Genomic DNA, 23,204 nt, shown 5'->3' with positions numbered 1-23,204 from the left:
GGGGCAGGGGGTGTAAACTCCATCCAGAAATGGAACATCATGGAGGACTACCCCAGAATTACACAATTACTGCTGTTTTTGTGTTTTCACACACAGATTCCCTGTTTTCTTGTCATATGTTGAAGGCACAAATTAAAAGCAAAACACAGAAAGTACTAGATATAGGGGAGAAACAATGATTACCCAATGTAAACATGAGTTGGGGAGAGTTCTCCTTATGGGGACTGTGACAATTAAGGTCGCCTTGCAGGCATGTGGACACTTATAGCCATTGACACTCCCCTAGGGGATTCTGGGAAAATATGCAAATACTTTTTTTCCGAATCCCCTAGAGGGGTGTTAATGGCTATAAGTCTCCACATCTCTACACAATCTCCATAAGGAGACCACTTACTTTCTAACCCTAGTCAAAAGCCTGGTCGCAACCAGGTCGAAACAGTGCCGTCTACAGTTGGGAATCTGTTCCTTCTGGAATAGATATACCGGCTTTTCCTGCATCATGTCATAAGGCTTCCTGAAGGTCATGCTTGATGTCAAGGGAGCTGCCTTACATGGTAGAAAAAGAGGCATGGTTTTCCTTATCCCATCCTGGAAAACTTATTTGCATATTTTTCCAGTTTAAAACATACCCCAGAGCATACAAATTGAATAATTTACCTAATTTCCTTCTATTTACATGTCTTTATTTTGCTTAAAGTGATAAATTGTAATGTGTACCAAAGTTTCGGAAAGAAAGTGATGCCGAACTACTACATTTTTTCCAAAAAATGTTGTGAATGTCAGCTTTAGTTTGTGTGGGCACTTGCCATTACAAAGAATTGACATGTCTTGGGATTGAGGTATTGTAAAAAGTATTTTCAGTTTATTACAAGACTGATTGGTATGTAGAGAGCTCCACCTCATACACGGAGAGTTTAGACTGCGCTCCACCACGTCATACTACAAGCCAACAAGTGACATTACTCATAGAAGCAGTGCACTACTAGGCGGTATAAGCAGGGACGCTTGTAACTGGGAGATATTCCCTCTGGAGGTCACAGCTGTTACATATCTGCATCAAATGCCTAAAAAAAATTACCAGTATAAACCATTAACACAACAATTAACACCAGACGTTCTCAAAATGTGACTTTTATTAATTATGTATATAAATAAGACACCATAGCACCATACACATGAGAGAAAACAAAGTCACAGAGCAGAAGGGAAAAAAAATAAAATAAAAGTATGTTCAACTGCAAAACATAATGCTGCCTAAAAGGGGTTAAACAAACAAAAAAAAAAAAAAATTCATGTATATATTTCACAGCCTGATGAGAAAAGAACAGGTAACCAAGTTGTTTTGTTCCACTGCATCATTCATATAGAAAACATTTTTTATAAAGAGTTTCCATAATGGAAATAAAATCTCCTGAAAAAGATAGTCCTGGATAGGAGGAGCGGGTGGGAGGATTCTGCAGGGGTTAATACTTTGGCTACATAACAAAGTGATCGTCCAGGTTTAGAAAAACATTTTTTACCTCATTTCCTTCCCCCAAAAAAAAGAGCCCAGTGTCCACAGCTTGTACCAGGTATTGCAGAGCGTATCCCCTAGAGCGGTGATGGCGAACCGAGTGCTCGAACAACCACTGAACCCCAAATATTTATCGTAACGCACCAGAACAGAAACATTAACTTATTATTAACTGCTCTGCCTCAGCTTTAAATCGTATAAGCATTCTGAGGAGGCCAATACAATGAAAGAAGGAAGGGAAATTCAGTTTATTGTTGTGGTTCTTGACAGGTAGAATCACGATATTCCAGTCTTGTCCACACCTCAACAATCAAGGACCCTGGGCTGCAGGAGGAGGCCTTACGTCCTGCCCGGTAGACTCTGTGCTGGGGGCACAGAGAGGGATCCGAGTGCCACCTCCTGCGCCAATAGCATAGGTTCGCCACCACCGCCTTAGAAAATAGGGATAAGCAGCAATACCACCCACAACCTGTGGACGGGTTATGTTGGTTTTGGGAAAAAGTGACCATATTTTTAAGTATGGACACTAGTATTAGGGTTGAAAACTTTACCTATATTCTGATTTATTTATAAGTATACCATGTCCTCTTCACCCCTCACCCAAACTTTGCATATCCAAATATTAGGATGAACACTTGCTCGGGATCGATCCTTAATTAGGCGTTTATCACAATTCAGACTGTGCTATTAATACAATTCCAGAGGCCGTTCCCATGTATGTTCTCTACTAAAAATCTGCTTCTCTCCACTCTACTGGCAGAAATGTGACCCCTCAATTCCCCTCTAGTAATGGGGTGGCATCAGAGGGCTCATAATGTGCCAGGATTGAGAATTGTGATGGCAAAGAAAACCAATCCCATTAACAGTGTGGGTGATCGATTTGTTGATTCACAAAATACTTTGAGTATTGCAAAGCTCAGATAATATGATAAACCCACCGCAAGGGAACGTTGGCTAGAATGGAGACAAAACCCATCATAAAGCGCAGCAAAGGATTCAAAGTTACCGTTTCTATAACTACTGGATTGTTGATTACCTGCAAAATGTTGTATAAAATGTGCATAAAAGTTGCGACTGCCTGTAAGCTGCCTGTGAATGTTATACTTGTGGATAAAGGAGATGAACAAAAAGATCCAGTAGTGGTAAAAACGGGTGTCTTATTGGAGAGGGTCCTTCTGGTTACATAGATCCCTGCAGACTAGAATGTGTGAAGGCAGATGAAGGTGTATTAGAAAAGATTGGCATTATGTTCCCATCATTTACACACAAGATGAAAGTATCCATTCACAAGCTACGAGCCTCAGCAGGAAGCTTCTGCCTCAGTTGTTTGTAAACTGTAATAGAAGGGGGACCCGCTGCACCCAGATTGTGACCCAGTTTGCTCTGTGTCAAGTAGGAAAGGTAAGAAATAAATTAAAGAGGAATTCAGAAAAAATATAGAAAAGTAATTATTAAAAGTGAAACTGAAAACATGGACCACAATACCTATACCCTAAAAAAGGTTAAGACTTTTTTGGGTCAATTTCACTTACTGATTTTTAATTTTTTTTTTGTAGGGAAATGGTAAAAACAAAAAGTGTATACCTGCCTTCTGACTCCGTCCCACATCAGAAATTGCATAGGATATACTTGTGCAAGACAACAGCCTAACCCACATTTGGAATATTGACACTTAGCATTACTTCACACTTAGATGTCGTCAAATTTGTGTTTTAGGTAGTCCTTCATGACCCTGGCAACGGGGAGCTCATCCAGTAGCTTGAGGTTCTGCAGTCCAATACAGTAGCGAATTTTAATTCGGCATAAATCTTGCAGGTATCGGGGCTGCCCTGTAAGTAAGGGGAACAGGAGAAGTGTGTTAGATTTTAAAGAGACATTTGTAGTGGTGAAAAGCTAAAAAAAACTTGGCAAAATTGGAACTTATGAAGAATACGTTCAATATTTATAGTAAACACCATGTAGATAGGTGTAAAGTCCAAGACACATAACTCTTGGTGCCAGCAGCCTCAGCATGTGAGATGGTACCACAGGGGGACAGATGCCAGTCAGGGACATCATCCTTATGTGCACCAGGACCTTTCCCATCGCATAAAGGCAGCGGATACATGAAGATACAGTGTGGACATAGCAGCATTGTGATATTTAAGGTTCAGTGCCTCATACAGAGGTTTTCAGGAGTGGCTGTTCAGCCATCATGGCTGATACAATACAGAAACAAGCCATCCAGAAAATTGACAGAACATCCACAGAACTCCATGTCTCTCCAGCCTCAGCAAAGGTCACAATCTTGACTAATGTGAGAAAAACACTAGGAGACTCTAAGCCTCTTCTTAGGGACTTTCCTGTCCCTTTTTCATGCTGGGTCTGTAGTTTGTGACTGCTTCGAGAGTCATTCTGCAGTCTCAGACATCAATTTTATCCTGTTACCAGCGTAGTGTTGTGCAATCTTACTCTGATCATCCCTTATGCCTCACATACTAGTAAATATTTCAAGGACAATTTCCAGGAATGTCTCCCTTTTTCCAGGCTTTTGTTATAACATCCACAATAACCCCCTCGAAGTCCTGAGTTGTGTGAGGTTCCTCAGTATCTGCAGCGCTTAGTCATTCGTGGTTGAAGATGAATGAGAGTAAATACGAGAAACCCAGTAATAGAAGGGAAGGTCACTGGTTAACTCCCAGTATAGATGAATCTCTGTCGGGGTACATGCTGACTCACTACTGGATAATCCCTACAGATCTTCTATTCCTGGGTAATAGGAGGAGGAATATGGAAACATTCTTTTATTTCTGGCTCCCTGGACCAGCATTGTAGTAGCCATCCTGGATGGGCTGAAAGTGACAGCTGTCATACTACACCAGTGGCAAATAAGTGGCCTCCAATGGCCCAGGTAGCATCCCTTATTCCTGCCAGGAGTGTATGTGAAATAACAGAGCAGTTACTGGAGGGGCGAGCCAGAACACGGCAAGTATACATTTCTCCAATGCAGTTTTCAATGAGTGTCCTGCTCACTCCACCCCACAGGACTCTCACCATCACCCCCAGGAGTCCTCTCCAGATTTACTCTACTTTTACCGTTGAATCCACCTCCAAAAACATTTGAAAAAAAAAACTACAATTTATGTTACAGAAAGATTCTATGGATCTATGAATTGATGAATTATATTAAAGCAATTATCTATTTGTGTAACGAAAAGCTAAACATTTTTCCAATACACTTTTTGTATTTACTTCTCAGTTTTCTAGATCTCTGCTTCATTGTTTACTTCCTATCCTGTGGATAAAAACTGATCCATAGTCATGTGATGTCACACAGGTGCGCGGCTCATTATATCCCTGGTCATGTGACGTCACACAGGTGAGTGGCTTATTGATTACTGACCAGGGATATAATGACCCACGCACCTGTGTGACATCACATGACCAGGGATATAATAAGCCACACACCTGTGTGACATCACATGACCCATGATATAATAAGCCATGCAGCTGTGTGACATCACAAGAGCAGGGATATAATGACCCACGCACCTGTCTGACATCACATGACCAGGGATATAATGACCCACGCACCTGTCTGACATCACATGACCAGGGATATAATAAGCCATGCACCTGTCTGACATCACATGACCAGGGATATAATAAGCCATGCACCTGTCTGACATCACATGACCAGGGATATAATGACCCACGCACCTGTCTGACATCACATGACCAGGGATATAATGACCCACGCACCTGTCTGACATCACATGACCAGGGATATAATGACCCACGCACCTGTCTGACATCACATGACCAGGGATATAATAAGCCATGCACCTGTCTGACATCACATGACCAGGGATATAATGAGCCACGCACCTGTGTGACATCACATGACCAGGGATATAATAAGCCACGCACCTGTCTGACATCACATGACCAGGGATATAATAAGCCACGCACCTGTGTGACATCACATGACCAGGGATATAATAAGCCACGCACCTGTCTGACATCACATGACCAGGGATATAATAAGCCACGCACCTGTCTGACATCATATGACCAGTGATATAATAAGCCACGCAGCTGTGTGACATCACATGACCAGGGATATAATAAGCCACACACCTGTGTGACATCACATGACCAGGGATATAATAAGCCACACACCTGTCTGACATCATATGACCAGTGATATAATAAGCCACACACCTGTGTGACATCACGTGAGCAGGGATATAATAAGCCACGCAGCTGTGTGACATCACATGACCAGGGATATAATAAGCCACGCAGCTGTGTGACATCATATGACCAGGGATATAATAAGCCACACATCTGTGTGATATCACATGAGCAGGGATATAATGAGCCTCGCACTTGTGTGACATCATATGACTATGGATATAATGAGCTGTGCACCTGTGTGACATCACATGACCAGGTACTGGTTTTTATCTACAGGAAGTAAGCAATGAAGCTTTATAAAGAAGGACAGCAAGCAGAGAAAACCATACAGAATTAATGCAGAAAGTATATTGGGAAATTGTATAACTTTTCAGTGCTAAACCATATCAAATTATTTTCTGAAAGTGGATAACCCCTATAAACTGCTTCCCTTATGGGTAAAGATGTGTCATATGACAAGTACTCAGAGTGGTACATAGTGAGTTGTTGCAATCTGTTGGGTGCTCCCGCCAAAGAAACACCATCCTACCATACCAAGAAGCTTAAGGAGGAAGCAGAGTCCCATCCCCTGGGTAGTTTGGCATAACTTTCCATGACAACTCAACCATGAACATTATAAGAATTTATAACTTTGTTTTCAGCAATAGCCCATGCAGTTTCTCAGCCTCACAAATATGCAGACTGATCAGCAGGAATAGGATCGCGTACAACATAGCAGGTGCCACTGGAACACTTCCCATGGATGACCATTCCTTGGCTGGCACCAGACATTTCAGGAAAGCTGTGTGGCTGGGATTTCCTGCAGAGACACAGAGCCTCCATGAAAATTAACACGCAAAAAACGCCTTCCAGGCATAGAGGCCCCTGTGCCCATGAATGGGGCAATCCCATGTGCGAACAGGCAGAGGACTGGCGGACATCTGGCAGGGTTTGTAAACCATGTGGGTCCTCTCAATCCCGATCACATGGCTGCTCTGTCTGCACGCAGATGTGGAATCTCTCTTCACGTTATTCCATTGTGATGGAGGGTGTAATGTAATCTGTGACAGATTAACTTCAGGACCCGCATTCACGTCTCTGTAGAAATAATGACATCTGGGCTGGGAGAGAATATTGTACACAACAGCTTTGTTTCTTTACCAGTTTTACTTAAAATTCTTTTTATATGTTGTCCCAAAACACATGAAATTAAGTTTCACCTCTAATGGTCTTGCACGGAAAACTGAATATAAAGCAATTCCTTCATAAATAACACAATCCCTCCAGAAAACAATAATTCAGCAGCTCTTAGTTCAGGACCTGACCAGGCAATGACTGCCCAGTCCTGTGGCCTTGTGCTAAGTAAAAGGTTATTACCTCATTTTGGGAAATTTTTTCATCTAAAACATTAAGCCTCTATGTAAGATGATTTAGGTTTAGCAGAAAGCAGCACGGCCTGCCAAAAGTTAATTGAGCCCAATAGGTTTATATTCCTTGAATCGACATCTGAGGCCTCTTCCCCTGGTTGCCATCCACAAGATATCTTCATATCAAAGGGAAGCGCTTAGGAAGGAATGCACACACTGATGAGATTTAATAGCACTGGCGTTACTGCTGTCCTGTCTGCATTGTGGGCTGCATATGGCGATTACACAGGTAACACAAAGGGGAAGGGTGCACCAAGATCTGCTTTATGTGTACTATGTATACAATACGAGGCAGCATGTCAGGTAGAAACACAATATACACCGACTTCAGTCTCTTCATACATGAACCAAGCAAGACATCCAGGCCCCCGGGTCACACAAGCAGCAAGGCGGCCAGGCCCCCGGGTCACACAAGCAGCGAGGCGGCCAGGCCCCCGGGTCACACAAGCAGCGAGGCGGCCAGGCCCCCGGGTCACACAAGCAGCGAGGCGGCCAGGCCCCCGGGTCACACAAGCAGCGAGGCGGCCAGGCCCCCGGGTCACACAAGCAGCGAGGCGGCCAGGCCCCCGGGTCACACAAGCAGCGAGGCGGCCAGGCCCCCGGGTCACACAAGCAGCGAGGCGGCCAGGCCCCCGGGTCACACAAGCAGCGAGACGGCAAAGCCCCTTCAGCCATGAACCAAGCAAGGCAGCTGGACCACCCTCAATTATGACCAGAACGAAACCAGAATACACATCTTCTCCAGAAAATGCAAATGGGTACCATCTTGTAGGCTGGGAAACACCCCAAAGTGCAGGTACCCCAAAGTGCAGGATAGTTTCGGGATGCGGGAGGAAATCAGACAACTTGGAGGAAAACCTTGAGCTCTTTGTACGGGTTTCTAATCTGGAGAAGAGTGGATGATCCTGAGTGAGGTCCCAAACCACTTTAGTCTATCAGTAGGATAGGCTATCATTATGAGAATGCCTCGTAACCAAATCATCATCTGTCAGAAAAGGCCTTGGCTATTTTAATGTTCACCTTAGTCCCTCTACTTGAACGTTGAATAATTTAAAGGATTTTGTCCTTTATGACAGTATAGGAGATAAATGTTGGATCACAGGGGTCCCACTGCTGGGACCCACTGTGTATCAGTATAATGGGTTACCACACTTACATGAGCTCAGCAGCTTCTCAGCAAATCACAGATATAAAAATCATATCCTCATTCTGAAGAGCCCCTCAAAATACTGATACAGGAGGGGGAGCTGCAATAAAACACCAAATATCAGTATTTTATATTGTTGTCTTTTCCCCTGGAGGACTGCTTATCAATATCTATGCCTATCCTATAATAAAAAAAAAAAATTAAAGAATCAAGAAGCGATTTGTCAAGCTCTGTGCAGCGCTGCGTAATCTGTGTGCACTATATATATATAAAGGAATTATTATTAAGAAGCTACTCAGTTGGGGTAAATATGAAAAAAATGAATTGAAGGCAAATACAGGGTTAAATGATTAGCATTCATCCTATAGAGTGCATAAAAATACATTAATAATGATCTTATCTATTTGTGGAGTAAATTACCTCGGGCTCATTATCCTAAGCTATTCCCAGCCCTCTCAGATCTTATCCAAGATGTTCATCAATTTCAGGCGTCTTTATAAGATGTTTTTTTTTGTTTTCTTACTCTTCTGTTCTTCAAAGAAATTTCATTCCGATGGTCAGCACTGAATCCTCATTGGGGCAGTCAGAGACTTTGGGAAAGATTTATATTCTCCCATTAAAGGAAACTTATGAAGATTTAATGCTAAAAAGGCCCGACTCCTTTGAACAGTCCTGGCATGCTGCAAGCTAAGTGACGTGCTTCATTTAATGGCTTGCACAACCATACAACCTCACAAGTCTAAGCACTTAATCCCCCATCCAGCAGTGAGACATGCACGTTTGGTCTCCTAGTAATACATAGATATGGGGTTAGTGTCCTGCAGTCTATGCGCTGGTAGCTAGAGAGAACCTCAGCCCTACACCGCTGCAAGCTGTAATACTAATGATCCAACTTTGAACACCAGTATATAGACACCTATAAATGTATACTCTCATCAGCCATAACATACAACTGTGGCTACTGCGACCACTCAATGCAATCTTCCAGTGAAAAGATATGATGGGCCCCAAAGATTATTATGATTATGAACAGCAGCTCTAATGGATTCTCAATTGATGCTCATACATATGAGGTTACCTGTACCATTGCCTCGTTTGGTAGGTTCAGCCTTTCCTAACTCTCACCATGCTGCCATATATGCACAACTTCCTCTCCCTCACTGCTCTAGCCCGTCCTAATGGCGTCACCCACTGTATCTGTCTTTTTCACAGTCTCTCTCACTGACAGACACAGAAGGAGGGAAGACAGCAGCACAAGTCAATCTCCTGCTGCAGCCCCTCCTATTCATCAGTGCTCTCACATGTAAACAAAGAATCGTGGGGAGTCTGCACACAGCACAAAAGTAAATACCAGGACTGCTGAATCCCTTGATGAACATTCAGAGATTATTAAGGCAGTAAAGGCACCAGGGAAACCATTGTTACAGAGTGGCCAACCAAGATACATGGTTTGTGCCGGTATTGCAACTCAGATGCATAGAGATTATGCAATAAATCTTTTCCATTAGACATGTCTCTGCATGTATAGGTACCCGTGTCTTTGCCTCCTTTGATAGCATCAGCCTCTCCCTTTTCTGACCATGCTGCCCTCCACATATATACACAGCTTCCTTATGGCATCTCCTACTGTATTTTTCTTCTCATAGTCCAACCACACTGACAGATGTTATGTGGGACCACAGTTACCATCATCACATTGTGAATCTCTTGTGAATACACAAGAAGTTGCCCATAGCTGCCAAACACAATTGGCTGTATGGCCGATATTGCAAAAACGACCAAATATAAGGCATTGGTAAACATGAGGACTACAATGACATCTGGTGGACATAACATGTTTTACCAAAATACATTTTAAAAAAATAAATAAAAAGGAGATTTCATGGAAACTAATTTTTTCCCCTACACCAAGCAGAAATTAAGGGTCTGTCCAGTACTTTTATTTTATCCTCATGAGCCAAGTCGCTGATCTGTGCTTGGCCAGGTGTCACCCCTTCACCACCATGGATCAAATATTGATAGCCTATCTTCATGGGGATACATTATAATAATATGGATTTTATTTATAGTTGTACAAGGTGTGTATATATATATACACATTTGGTTAATTAAAAATGTTCAGGGGTATTCTGTTTTATTATATGTGTGTCTGAAAAAAAAATTATATATATGTGTGCGTGTGTATATATATATATATATATATATATATATACATACACACATATATATATATATATATATATATATATATATATATATACACATACACACATATATATACACACACACACACACATATATATAATTTTTTTTCAGACACACATATAATAAAACAGAATACCCCTGAACATTTTTAATTAACCAAATGAGTGAACTGCTGCAATATTATTTTGATTTCTCTTGGAATGACAATGACCTGTATAAAAATTTTAATAATCGATTTCATAATACTAAATAAAAGTTGATTTACTTACTTCGTACTTCCTGTAGGAAATCCAGGCAAGGTCGGCTAGTTTCAGAGATGCTCTGTGATACATCTAGTGGGGTTTGACCCTCATAGTTCCTAGTGTTCGTGTCTGCACCATAATTGTACAACATCCGGGCACACAGGACATCATCCCGGAGTGCTGAAATGTGAAGCGGGGTCTGTCCATCCTCTAGTCGCCCTAAGTTCGTATCAGCACCTCTTTGGAGAAACATGCGACAGTAAGAATGGTTACTTTTGAGCACGGCATAGCGTAATAAGAACCCGTTTTGAATATCAATATTGGCATTATGGTCCAGTAGGATCTTCACACAGCTGGATCTTTCTCGAATGATGGCAAGCTGCAAAGGAGTTGTGCCCTTGTCACTTAAAGGGTCAACCTCAGCCTTGAACTCCAAAAGTAATGTAACAAAGGAGTCTCTGCCGTAGTGGGCAGCCACGTGCAGGGGCGTCCAGCCGTCATTGCTCTTGGCGTTAATGATGTCACTGCGGTGCTCTGATTCCAGCAAAAGGCGTGCGATCCGGGCCCGTCCATGCATGGCAGCATAGTGCAAGGCTGTAAAGCCACCAATCAGGTCCTTCACTGTAGGGTCCGCTGTAACACAAAGTGGAGACGTTACAGAATGTACATACAGTGTCATACTCCAACTACTAACCCAAAGCTATAAGTTCTTGTACATTTCAGCTCCAGGCAAAAATTACATTTGGCCCAGTGAAAATTTTCTGCTTTTATGGGAAGAAGGATTATAAAAGAAACCTTAATTACAGACACTTTACAGCTGATCAGTGCACTCTGGGAGGAAAGTAAAGCATCCAGAGAGCTTCACCAGAGGTCACCGTAAGCAAAGAGGTCAGTCTGTAACAAGGGGTCGTCTGTAAGTCGGGTGTCTTCAAGTCAGGGTTATTCCAACTGCCCAAAAATATTTTCCAATGTTATACTCCATAAAATAAGACTATTGATTTCTTCCAACGAAACAATTACTTTGATTAGTGAGCCCTGTTCCCATGATTGGTGGAGGTCCCAGCAGACAGACCCCAATCAATAATATTTTTCTTCCTGATATTGTAGTATGTGGTACCAAGCCTCTAAGGGATTGTTCACCTGCACAGATGTTTCAACTGGATACTGCATACCAAAATAGCTTGCCCATTGAAGTCAACCAAAGCAAAAAGAAGCAGCATACCCTATATCCTTGGTGAAATCTGCGTGGACACACTCAGTGTATAGGGCAGGTCTGTCCAAATCTGCAACGGGAAGTCCAACAGCGGATTTTGACCTGATATTTGAACCAGATTTTCCAGGTCAAATACCATTGTTTTATATCCAGGAAAGAGTTGGTTATTCTGAAGCAAACACAGAAAGATGGTGCCAAGAGAGGGGGGAAGGTGTGTGAGGAATAAGAGGTGCAGTGCATGGTGTTTGCCATATTTGCAGACCAGCTAAGTGATGCAAGATTATAAACTAGATGCTTCCAATGTACTTAACCATATTTAGTTGGTTCATATACATAAAAAGTGGTTGATTCCCTTTTAGCCATACGTAAAATCTGTAAGAAATACTTAAACTTCACAATGCAGAATAAAGAAGCCCCCATTGTTGTCCTAAATGTGCAATTATACTTGTACAAGAATGTATATCCTATTACACAAATTCACATAATAGGACTTCCCACCCAGCTCTGTCCTGCGTTGCCTCCACATCCCTGTCCTCGCTAAGAGAAAGCATGTGTCAGAACATCTGCCGATCAGTGGATTTCCTGTGGTCTGGCACGAGTGGTGTAGGGAATTTAGGTAACATGCTCCTCTGTGGCTTGTCGCCTTTCCAAACAATACAACATACATTATTTAAGGGTCTTCTGGTACACAATGTTCAGTGTGCGGGGATCGCACCCCTGCAGTTTATTTAAATGTAAAGTGAAGGGACAGGAAGAGTGTAATGGAAATCTGCTTCCCTCTGTCTAGAGATGGATTCATGGGCTGTTTGAAGAGTCTGTATTTCTGGAACAGATTCATCAATTACCTGTTTACAAAGGCAAGGTCACAAAATCCAGGCAGGCGCGGCACAAAAACTGAATGGGGCATGGAAGAAAATCATAGGATGCAGGAACATGATATCAACTTGAGTTATAACATTGCCTCTCACAGGTTCAGTAGCCGGGTCTCATATGGTGTTTTTCTTAATTCTACTTCCACGGAAGTAAAATAACCTCCTTCTCTCTTTCCAACAATGGGTCACATGTCTCGTATCTTTGTGCCCCTTTAACCCGTGCTGCCCAGTGATCAGCTTAATTCTGCAGGAAAACGGAGTAGCAAGCACTCAATTCTCCTAAAACACCCCCATGCATGTAGCATATCTGGCAGATCTTCAGAAAGTTTTTTCTTATGGGCACATTAATTAAGCAGCTAGGAACAAAATAGCCCATCTTCTGGACAACTTCATCCGGTAGGGCTCTGTTTTGCGCACAGGGAAGAATCATCATCATATAAAATTTTGAGAACTGAACCGTCTCAGTCATTCTAGATTCTTTAACAATGGAACCTAATGACCCATTTAATAAATCTTCTCCATTCTAAACCCAAGAATCCTGAATGTTTCCAATTACTGATGGAGTTAAAATAAATGAGGAAATCACTTTCACACTGGAAACCACAAAGCTAGTGAAATCATCTTTGGCAACCAAATCAGAGAAATGGGGACATCAGAAAACTGACATCACATTCGACTTGTTCTACATATGGATTTGCTCATTATAACCTTCATGTAGAGATGACATGCAATGTATTATCAGGGCAGTTCTAGACCTAAAGATTGAATGACATTAGTTCTACAATGCAGGATCGAAGCGGCACTTCCATTTCAGATTATGTTGGATTCATGAAACATTCTTTGTGAAATCCTTCTCTACACACTAGGGCTAGGGGATGGGACAACTTTGGCTGCACAAGTTTAAAATCGCTCTGTTTGTATCTCAATTTCAGGATCATAATGTGACCATATGTATATGACTACATTCATTAGTGGCAGGTTAGCAAAATCTCAAAGTAGCCATACCCCTTAAACACAATACAAACTAAACAGGGAGGAGCTGGATTGCATGTGCGTTTTCATTGAAACACATACAATCAGGAATCAGCACCACATGCTTTATACACAAAACGCTTGGTGCTCATTTGCGATTATGGCGCGATCGGGCTAAGCCCCTCCCCATTGTGTTTGAATTGTGTTTCAAAAGCGCTATTGAAATGCAATGAATTTTACGGAATACTCTTCCTTTTCCACTACTCAACCAGAATTTATGATGTATCCAAAAGTAGAAATGTAAGGCTCCGGTAGAAAACAGGTTTCCCAGTAGGTAACTGGATGGCACACACTAGACTAATTTGAGCATTTGACCAATGTTTTACAGAGGTCTTGACAGCCAGTGGAATTTTTTTTTTTTTTTTAAATCATGGGCTGCCACCTCCTGGCACTAAAGTATAATAGCATCTAAGTAAATGAGAATTGAATGCAAGCTTTAATCTGAGCAATTATCATGATTTAGAACCACTAGTACTTATTCAGACAATGGGATACCCAGTTTATAATGAAACATTTCTATATGAAGATTTACATATCAATAAAGTGCTAGAAATAAAATAATAAAATTAAAACTCGGCATGTTAGTTGAGTCCTGTGATGGGAGGTTCGGTCCCCGGCCTGTATAGCACTCGAGGTAACCTACAAACGCTCAGTGGTCTAAGCCTTCTGATGTATCCACCATAATGGTGGGGAGGGGATTTCTATCATACGCACAATAAATTCCCCCAATATGTCTGTTTTCGGCATTATTATAACCTCATTGTGTACAGAGGAATTAGGGCATTGATTTTTTAGGGTAAATAATTGAATATGTTTAATATGAAAAACTTAAGGGTAAACAATTATTTTCTGATAGTTCTGACCATGTTCCCTAAACAAGATATATTCACCAGATATAAGCCTCAATATAAAAAAATAGAAGTATGTAAGTGTGCTTGGTGTACAATCAATGATCCTGGTTGTAGATGTACCTTAAAGGACATCTATCACCAGATCAAGGATTGTAAACCAAGCAGGCCGACATACTGGTATGTGCCCCCTCTGGCTGGATCTGCTCTTCTTTTAGCTTCTTATGTCTGTTTTTTTTTTTAAAGACTTAACATCATTCAAATGAGGATGAGGGGCTCCAGACTCCATAGGTGTTATTCGAGCCTTGAGCCCCTCAGACTCTTTTTCATAATTTTTAAAGCCCTTTTTTGCCTTAAAACAAGGACATAAGAAGTTAAAAGAACAGCAGATTCTGCCAGAGGGGACACACACCAGTATGTCAGTGTGCTTGGTTTACAATCCTTGATCTGGTGATAGATGACCTTTAAGTCAAAATATACTTCTGACCTAATTTCCTTTTCTAAAGGTAGCTTCTGTAATATTAGCCCGCAAGGCAAATAAAAGCAGGGGAGTGGGTGCAGCTTTCAGCCAATGCTACATTATTGTTTTTTACTGGGTGGTGAAAGAGTTAATGATAATATTGGAAAATCTGTAAGATGTTTGTGGAGACTAAACTAACCCCATTTACATGCTGGGTAAAATGGTTTGCATTGCAGGATTACAATCTAATGCATGTGAATTATTTCATCTGATTTAGATGTGGATTCCACCCATTGTAATGCTTAGGTTAGGCCATCACAATGTGATCTTGCAAAACTCACTAAAGCAACTATTATATCAGTATGGTAACCTATTAGAATACATCTCACCTCCATGTTCTAGGAATACTCGCACACATCTTTCCTTTCCTCTGGCAGCTGAGAAGTGCAGAAGAGTCCATCCATTAGTATCACGGCCATTCGGGGAGTAACCCTGTTCCAGCATCGTGCGGACAGTGTGCACATCGCCGACAGCCACGGCCCCCTGTATCCGCAATTCTTCCTGTAGCTCAGGATTCCTGCGGCAGTGATGATGTAACATCCTCCACGCTCTGCTCTTCCTCCACATAGATTCAAGGCAAGTTACCTGAAGACACAAGGCACAGTTTGACATCTTTACCGACAGCATTATGACCGATTTCTTATACTTAGCTGTGTGTTAGTTAAGCCTCACTAAAAGAGTGTGGGGACTAAAAATCACACCAAGCATTAGAAGCATATGATAGCAAAATACGTACGTTAACAGCAGGTGGTTTTGGTGTAAGGGGATCTGTCTGGAGACATAAGCTAGCCATCGTTTTGGGGTATGTATTTTAGCTGTCATAACGGGATATGTCTAGGAATGTATGCTAGCCATCGTCTTGACAGATAGCACATGTCCCCACGTATGGCTATGGGCTTTCAATGGAATTTATTTGTCAGAAAAAAGGTTAATAATCTATAAAGTATATCATTGTGTATACATGCAAACTGGAGAGGTTTTAGGTATTTTCTGTAAAAGATTAGAAATGAGTGTCTAAGACTTTTCTCCTAAAGGTCTTCAACGCACGAAATTCAACAAGCGGAACAGAAGCATCATCCTAGACACAACACAATGGCTGAAAAGATAACAGATGACGGCAAGGTCCCATGCCAGCTACTGACCAGAACAGGAGATTAACAGAATCTGCGTACAGCTGACAACCTTGAGAAGGGAATGAGATCTATACGCCTTTGGCAACAGAAGATCTGTAATGTTAACGTGTCAAAAATTATGTGTATAGCAAACGTTAACTGTGAAGTATATGGCAAGCTTATACAAGCACATAGAATAAAGAAACTAGCATCAAACAAACCCTTTGGTTCAACATTTGTTTGGCTATGGAACTAAACATCTAAGTAAGAACATTAAATACTACCAACTTCTTAAAATCAACCATATGATGGCCCTACAGCCACTTTTGGAGCATTATTTATTACTTTCTGGAGACGAGTAGAGTCTGGAGACTCATAGAGGTTTAATTATTTTTGCAAAGAGACAATATTAATAGACAAATTTGGCTAAGGTTATAAAATATAAAGTTCCGACTTGCATACAAATTCAACTTAAGAACAAACCTACAGAGCTTGTACGTAACCCCCTGACTGCCTGTAGTATTGTAATATATGTAAAACATGTTTACAAATAAACAATATATATTTTTATCACATAAAGGATGATATAATTCTTATTTAGCCTTTATTTTTTTAAATCAGATATTTTGTACTTTATTATTTTAGCAGAACACAATAACAAAGAAACCCACACCTATTTAGCTTTCATTTTGGTATACAACACAACCTAGCTAGGACTGGGTCAGGGTAAGCAGACAGTAAATTTATGGTGACTAACCAGGTGCATCTCAGGCCTTACAAGTGAGAATAACCCGGATGAGGTGCCACCATCGGGACTGCGCAGGCTGTAGCTGACCCAGTGCTATCTGTGATCACATAGTCACAGGGACAATAGAGGCTTACTGAACATGGGTTGGAATGACCAAGAAGCTTATACAAAAAGTGCAAACTAGTTCTGCACTGTACTCCGCTGCAGAATAATACCACTTATAAACCACTTATAAATACAAGGATAGGTATTTTTCAACATGTTACCTTACAAGAGAGCCCATGCTCATTATATAGACTGCAAATACCTCTCTCGGTGATGCGACTATCTCTTCTTTGAGCAGTGGCGATGTCTTTTCTGGCTTGAGGTACTGAACCACTTCATGTCCCCGAAATTAAAGTTTTCACCTGAAGTAGGCAGAGAAGAAACATATGGTTAACATGATAGTGCTGGGTGAGTTGAGCACATGATACATAGTTTAGAATAACCTGTCCATTATTTCGCTTTCATTCCCCTCTCATGTTATAGACTGCGAAATCAAGGTAGCGGTCATATGAGTGAGTGATGGATATCTCTATATGGCTAGTGATGAAGGGAACAAGTTATACAAAATCTTTTCCAGTAAAATGATATACACAATCCACTGAGCTCCTCCTGATCTATAAAGTTGGCTAAAAATAGGACACTAGGTGCAAGCTGCCTGCAGATAGGATACTATTTACAATCTACACAACTTCTCCTGCTGTATAACATGCAGCCTGCAGATAGGATACTATTTACAATCTACACAACTTCTCCTGCTGTATAACATGCAGCCTGTAGATAGGATACTATTTACAATCTACACAACTTCTCCTGCTGTATAACATGCAGCCTGCAGATAGGATACTATTTACAAGCTATACAGCTTCTCCTGCAATATAACATGCTGCCTGCAGATGGATCACTATTTACAATCTATACAGCTTCTCCTGCTGTATAACATGCTGCCTGCAGATAGGATACTATTTACAATCTACACAACTTCTCCTGCTGTATAACATGTTGCCTGCAGATAGGATACTATTTACAATCTACACAACTTCTCCTGCTGTATAACATGCTGCCTGCAGATAGGATACTATTTAAAATCTACACAACTTCTCAAGCCGTATGACACACTGCCTTCAGATAGGACACTGAGGTTGTTTTTTTTCATGTGCCGGTATATGATAGCGCTGCAGTGCATCTATCGCAGTTGATGTATTCGGCGGGGTCCTGCATATATATGAAAATTCACCATTCATATCCCCGTGCTGGCCGCTCCACCCACTTCATACCCATCCACTCCCACCTGGCATGAAGGTAGTGGATTGCAAAGAATAATCGCAAATGCTAGCTTATAAGCTAGCCCTGATAAATATGCCCCACTATGTATAATTTACTCAACTCTTCCTGCTCTATATCCTGCTACTTGCAGATAGGACACTGTAAAATCTACTCAGTAAGAGACATTTCTCTGCTGCTTTCTTACCTCTGGTCCTTTCCTTTTACCTCTAGAAAGTCACTAACGGCAGACCTACAAAAAAGCAGAAAGGATGTCAATAACCAAATCAATTAGTGATTAACCAAAGTCATCTTAACATCACTCTGTATCTTGATAATGATTATATTAAGCCGACGAAATGAAGGAAAGGTATAAAGCAGGAGACTTTTGCTTTATACAGAATACAGTATAGTATGTCCCGGGACATCACTCACAGGAGATACAAATAAATGGGAAGTTCTCTTAAAGCCTGTCGTGCACTTGAATGTAATCTTTGAGGGTTAGTGCAAACCTCTGTCGCCAACTCACAATTTACACAATGACCTGCAGCATAAAATGAGTTGTGCAAAGCATTTACAGTCTATAAAACATCAATTAATGCTGAATTCCATTGAAAATGTTCTACCACCCCCTTCAGTAGTTAAGGCTGCGTTCACACCGTGATTACATTCTGTTTTGAAACAGCAAGAGCTGAGAGGAAATTTGTCTCATTACATTTCTGTTAACATTTGAGTTTTCAAAATTTTAACAAAAAGCTGACATTAACGAGATGTCTCTGCGTGCATTAACACTGCATTTTGTAAATGCACTTGTTAACAGCAATGTAAATGGGCGAATCTCCTCTCCTCAGCTCTGGTATTGCTTTTCAAAACACAATGTAAACGCCAGGTGTGAACGCAAACAACTTGTATTCAACTTATTACTGTTACTGTTGTAGTTAAAGTGTGCAGCAATTCAGTTTAATGTGACTCTGGATTAAAGATTCCAAATTTGTACAATTTTAAGTACGTTCCCTCCTTCTGCATTTGTGTCCGATCGACTGCGCACAAAATCCACAAGTAATGGTGGAATCATATTGCCGTTTTCTTTCATCGAAGCTATTTGGTCTTTCAGACACAGAGATTTGTTCAGTGAGGGCGCGTTCATAATGCGACGCTAGCGCACAGGGGGCGGAGTTTGGGGCAATCTCATATACGTTTCCAGAGAAACGCATGTGATCGGGTTATTAATCGCATGCGTTTCCCGGGAAACGCATATGCGATCGGCCCGAGCCACGCCCACTGTGCACTAGCGTCGCGTTATGAACGCGCCCTAAGGCATTAGTAATAAATCACTGATGCCAGGAGGAGAAAAACTATATTTTTATTGGGCCTTTTCACACTTCAGTATTTTTCTTTTTTCAACTGATCCAATGTTGTTGGTGAACATAAAAAGGACAAGTTCGACATTTTTCTAAATTGAAGTGTGATAAAAGCCCATTGAAAAGAATAGTTCAGAAAGGCATCAGTAAAAAAATTACTGAAGTCAGGAAGAGAAAACTAATCTGTATGCATCCATAAGGCTGTATTCACACATGGCATTTACATTAAAACACAATAAAACAGCTGAGGAGAGGAGATTTTCCTAATGACATTGCTGTTAATAAAAACCATGCATGTTAACATTGTGTTCTGTGAACACAAATGTTAACAGTAATGTCATTAGGCAAATCTCCTCTTCTCAGCTGTTGTATTGAGTTTCAAAACGTAATGTAAACACTGCTTGTGAACGCAGTCTAAGCCAAAATGGCTTCAGGGGGAAAAAAATACTTATGTGAAAAAAAAAAAAAAAAAAAACACAACTCTCTAGGCTTCCTGCACCTGAACGTGTGGTCCGTTGTTTGTAGCCTGTGTCATAACTGCCCTGTCATGCACGCAATAAGTTGAGCTTGAATTGCTTTGAACCTGGTCTTAAAGGGAACCTTTCAGCAGAAATTGACCTAATAATCCACTACCAGTATGTTGTCCAGCAGATGAACACTGTTGATATCATTGAAGTGAAATGTAAATTGGCTGAATAAAGTCAAGGAGGCAGAAATTTTAACACTGAAGTCAAGCTCTCTCTTCCTCTGAAACCCCCCTTCATTGTAATTGATGAGTCCTGCATCAAGAGACATAACTAACCAGATCTCCCGAAGTCGGATACATGATGTCAATCACAGAGGAGGAGGCGTTCAGAGGTCCCCATCTTGACTTCAGTGTTAAACTCTCCTCCTCCTTGAATTACACAACCAATTTACATCTCACTTCAATGATTATTTTCTGGATGATGCCACCACACTGGACCATAAAAGAAACAATAACTAGAAGGTGTTGACAATATTCTGGTAGTGGGTTATAAGGTCAATTCCTGATGACATGTTCCTTTTAAGTGCTATTGGAAAGCCTAAATGCCAGGCTACTTAGTAGACATAGAGGTTTGATAATTCAGTAAGAGAAGGCAGTAGCCAATGCGCGTAGAAAAAAAACCACCTGTTAGTGCCTAATGTCTTGAGCAAGTTCTATTGCCAGACCAACAAAATTATCTCATGGATGTTTTGGTTGCAGACATGCGGATATCTGCAAGCCTCAATTAGATTAAGGGAATACTTTAAGAATTTTCTGAAGTAAGACTGCTACACTTAAAAAGTGAAACATACACAGGTAAGCCCAATAACAGCTGTGTAGCATAGCACTTCTAATGGCTGCCCTGTCCTATAAAGGAATGGAGACATATCATACTTAATGAAGGTACCGAGTAGTCTGAAATGTTTGCAATTGTTACCCTCTTTTGTTAGTTAGCCGATAAAATGTATCAAGAACTGAGGACTCTTTACTTTCATGCATATACCAGGTCGCAGTTATGTCCAAAGTGACCCTGTATTTAGTGTACGATACTTGATAGACACAAAGGATTCTGATGACCTATTCTCATACAACTAGATAGAAGGATAGTAACTCGTCTTTACATTGCACCATGTAGGTAAATACCACATGTACCTTAGAGCAGATGTGGCAGAATAGTCAGTGACCGTCTCATCCATCTAAATAAGATATCACTGCGGTGCCACATGTCACTTCACTCACAAATTACATCAAGCAATGCGCAATGTAAACCTGAGTCATTAGATGATCAGGCCTAACATGCCCAACTATCAGCAGCCATCTTTGGGATAATAACGAAGCCTGAGAGAGACACTTTATTAACCATTTCATAGACGTATATCTATTCAGAACAATGAGAGGGATGGATCCCCTGTGTTATACAAGGTTATGATGACACTGGAGGTTACTCGGGGGTCTATGAGAACGCATGAGGCACCATATAACTGATAGATACAAGGCAGATGTGCCCCATAGTGACTGTGTGGCCGGTTACAGTGGTGCAGCACACAGGGGAGACTCACTGTTTAGCAGGAGGGGCCTGGTGTATGAGCAGGGAGGGTATTGTCTACAGCTGATACAATGGACCCAGTGTATTACACAGTCAGACATGTTGGCACCGTATCCACCGGGTGAGACAAGGCAGCAGTAGTAGTAGTGCCGTCCCGGGCACACAGCTGCCCATTGTTACAGAGTAGTGCGAGCAGGGGACGGAGTGTGAGGCCCTGACTGGAAAGTGGTGAGTGCAGGAAGCGCTGACTGAACGGAAACACACTCACCCCCGGGACACACCACTGCCCAGCGCCTCACACCGCTCCGTACTTCCCGGGGTCTGCCCCATAACCCTCCGCGTTAACGGGAAGCAGGGCCACAGAAAGAGCCCTCCACCACAGCCAATCAGAACACAGCACCGCAAACCGAGCCCGGAACGCTGCAAAAGCCAGCCCACTGCGCATGCGCCAACAGAAAGGGAAGCCGAGCGACCCGGGCCGGATTTCACTACGATTGGCTGGAGCAGTCTACAAGCTCCTCCCCAATCCCCTCAGAGTCCCTAGCCGCTGCTAGGCAACAGCGACCAGCTGCTGTAGGCGGCAGCTAACATGTGCGCAGGCGCGATAACGCCATCAAGGCTAACGACTACATCTCCCGTCTTGCTTTGCGCGTTGGTTTTGAAACCAACAGTTTTAAATCCTGGTCTAATGAGATGGGCCGTGTACGCCGGGGGTCAGCGCCGTAACAAATGCCCTTTATTCCTTGTGGCAGTCGGATCACTGAGATATTACATGTATATAGGTTTTATTACATTTTGATAAATTGGAAAAAATAACAATTATAATAATAATTCTTTATTTATATAGCGCACACAGATTCCACAGTGCTGCACAAAGCTTGCCAGATTGGTCCCTGTCACCAATGGGGCTCACAATCTATTCAACCTACAAGTGTTTTGGTGTGTGGGAGATAACCAAAGGACCCAGAGGAAACCCACACAAACACAGAGAGAACATACAAACTCTGCAGATGTTGACCTGGATGGGAACTGAAACCAGGACCCCAGCGCTGCAAGGCTGTAGTGCTAACCACTGTATACACTATTACTGTTATTAGTATTCTGAATAATAAATTGGTATTCAGAACAAGTAGTAGGATAACCCCTCCCCACAACATGCACACAACAAGCCGCACATCCGCCAATGTCAATTCTAAAAGGCTGCCCTGGCCGGTATTCACTCAGGAACAGAAGCGACACGATCGCGGTCAGCTCCTGCATAGGGCCATAGAATCTACAGTAGTGATGGGTCGTTGGTGACCGCGCCAACGAGAGTGTCGGCTCTTTTCAGTGAACAATGGGAGCCGGCTCCCACATGGCAACTGATCTAGTGAGCAGTTACATTGAAATTGCACTATAGAGGGTCGAGCTGGACAGGAGGACAAGACGTGACGTTTATCAGGGTCTCTCC

The 23,204-nt window shown here is 41.8% G+C and overlaps 1 protein-coding gene across 3 annotated transcripts; it reads right to left on the bottom strand.

Annotated features, from left to right (window-relative positions):
• Positions 1-1,133: 1,133 nt before the first annotated feature.
• ASB7 (ankyrin repeat and SOCS box containing 7) lies at positions 1,134-22,274 on the bottom strand. Of its 3 annotated transcripts, none has more exons than XM_072148613.1 (6): positions 22,023-22,274; positions 18,551-18,595; positions 17,304-17,444; positions 15,507-15,762; positions 10,720-11,325; positions 1,134-3,342 (listed from the first exon to the last, which is right to left on the bottom strand). In XM_072148613.1, exons 4-6 carry the CDS (start codon positions 15,742-15,744, stop codon positions 3,203-3,205), a joined length of 984 nt encoding a protein of 327 aa, XP_072004714.1. In that variant the 5' UTR covers positions 15,745-15,762; positions 17,304-17,444; positions 18,551-18,595; positions 22,023-22,274; the 3' UTR covers positions 1,134-3,202. The 3 variants fall into 3 exon arrangements, with proteins under 3 accessions (XP_072004714.1, XP_072004713.1, XP_072004715.1); XM_072148612.1 differs by having other exon boundaries at positions 17,345-17,444; positions 22,023-22,272; XM_072148614.1 differs by lacking the exon at positions 22,023-22,274 and adding an exon at positions 21,768-21,970 and having other exon boundaries at positions 17,345-17,444.
• Positions 22,275-23,204: the final 930 nt, after the last annotated feature.

Source organism: Engystomops pustulosus, chromosome 4, assembly GCF_040894005.1.
Source record: "Engystomops pustulosus chromosome 4, aEngPut4.maternal, whole genome shotgun sequence".
Taxonomy (NCBI): domain Eukaryota; kingdom Metazoa; phylum Chordata; class Amphibia; order Anura; family Leptodactylidae; genus Engystomops; species Engystomops pustulosus.
This window is presented reverse-complemented; position numbering and strand designations above follow the sequence as displayed.

What these genes read in the sequence shown, in the direction of transcription:
- ASB7 (XM_072148613.1), bottom strand. Translation starts at nt 15,744, where the DNA reads ATGTGGAGGAAGAGCAGAGCGTGGAGGATGTTACATCATCACTGCCGC. An exon ending in AGTATTCCTAGAACATGGAG is followed by an intron (nt 11,326 to 15,506) that starts GTGAGATGTATT and finishes TTTGTGTTACAG; the next exon opens with CGGACCCTACAGTGAAGGAC. An exon ending in TTTCCTACAGGAAGTACGAA is followed by an intron (nt 3,343 to 10,719) that starts GTAAGTAAATCA and finishes CCTTACTTACAG; the next exon opens with GGCAGCCCCGATACCTGCAA.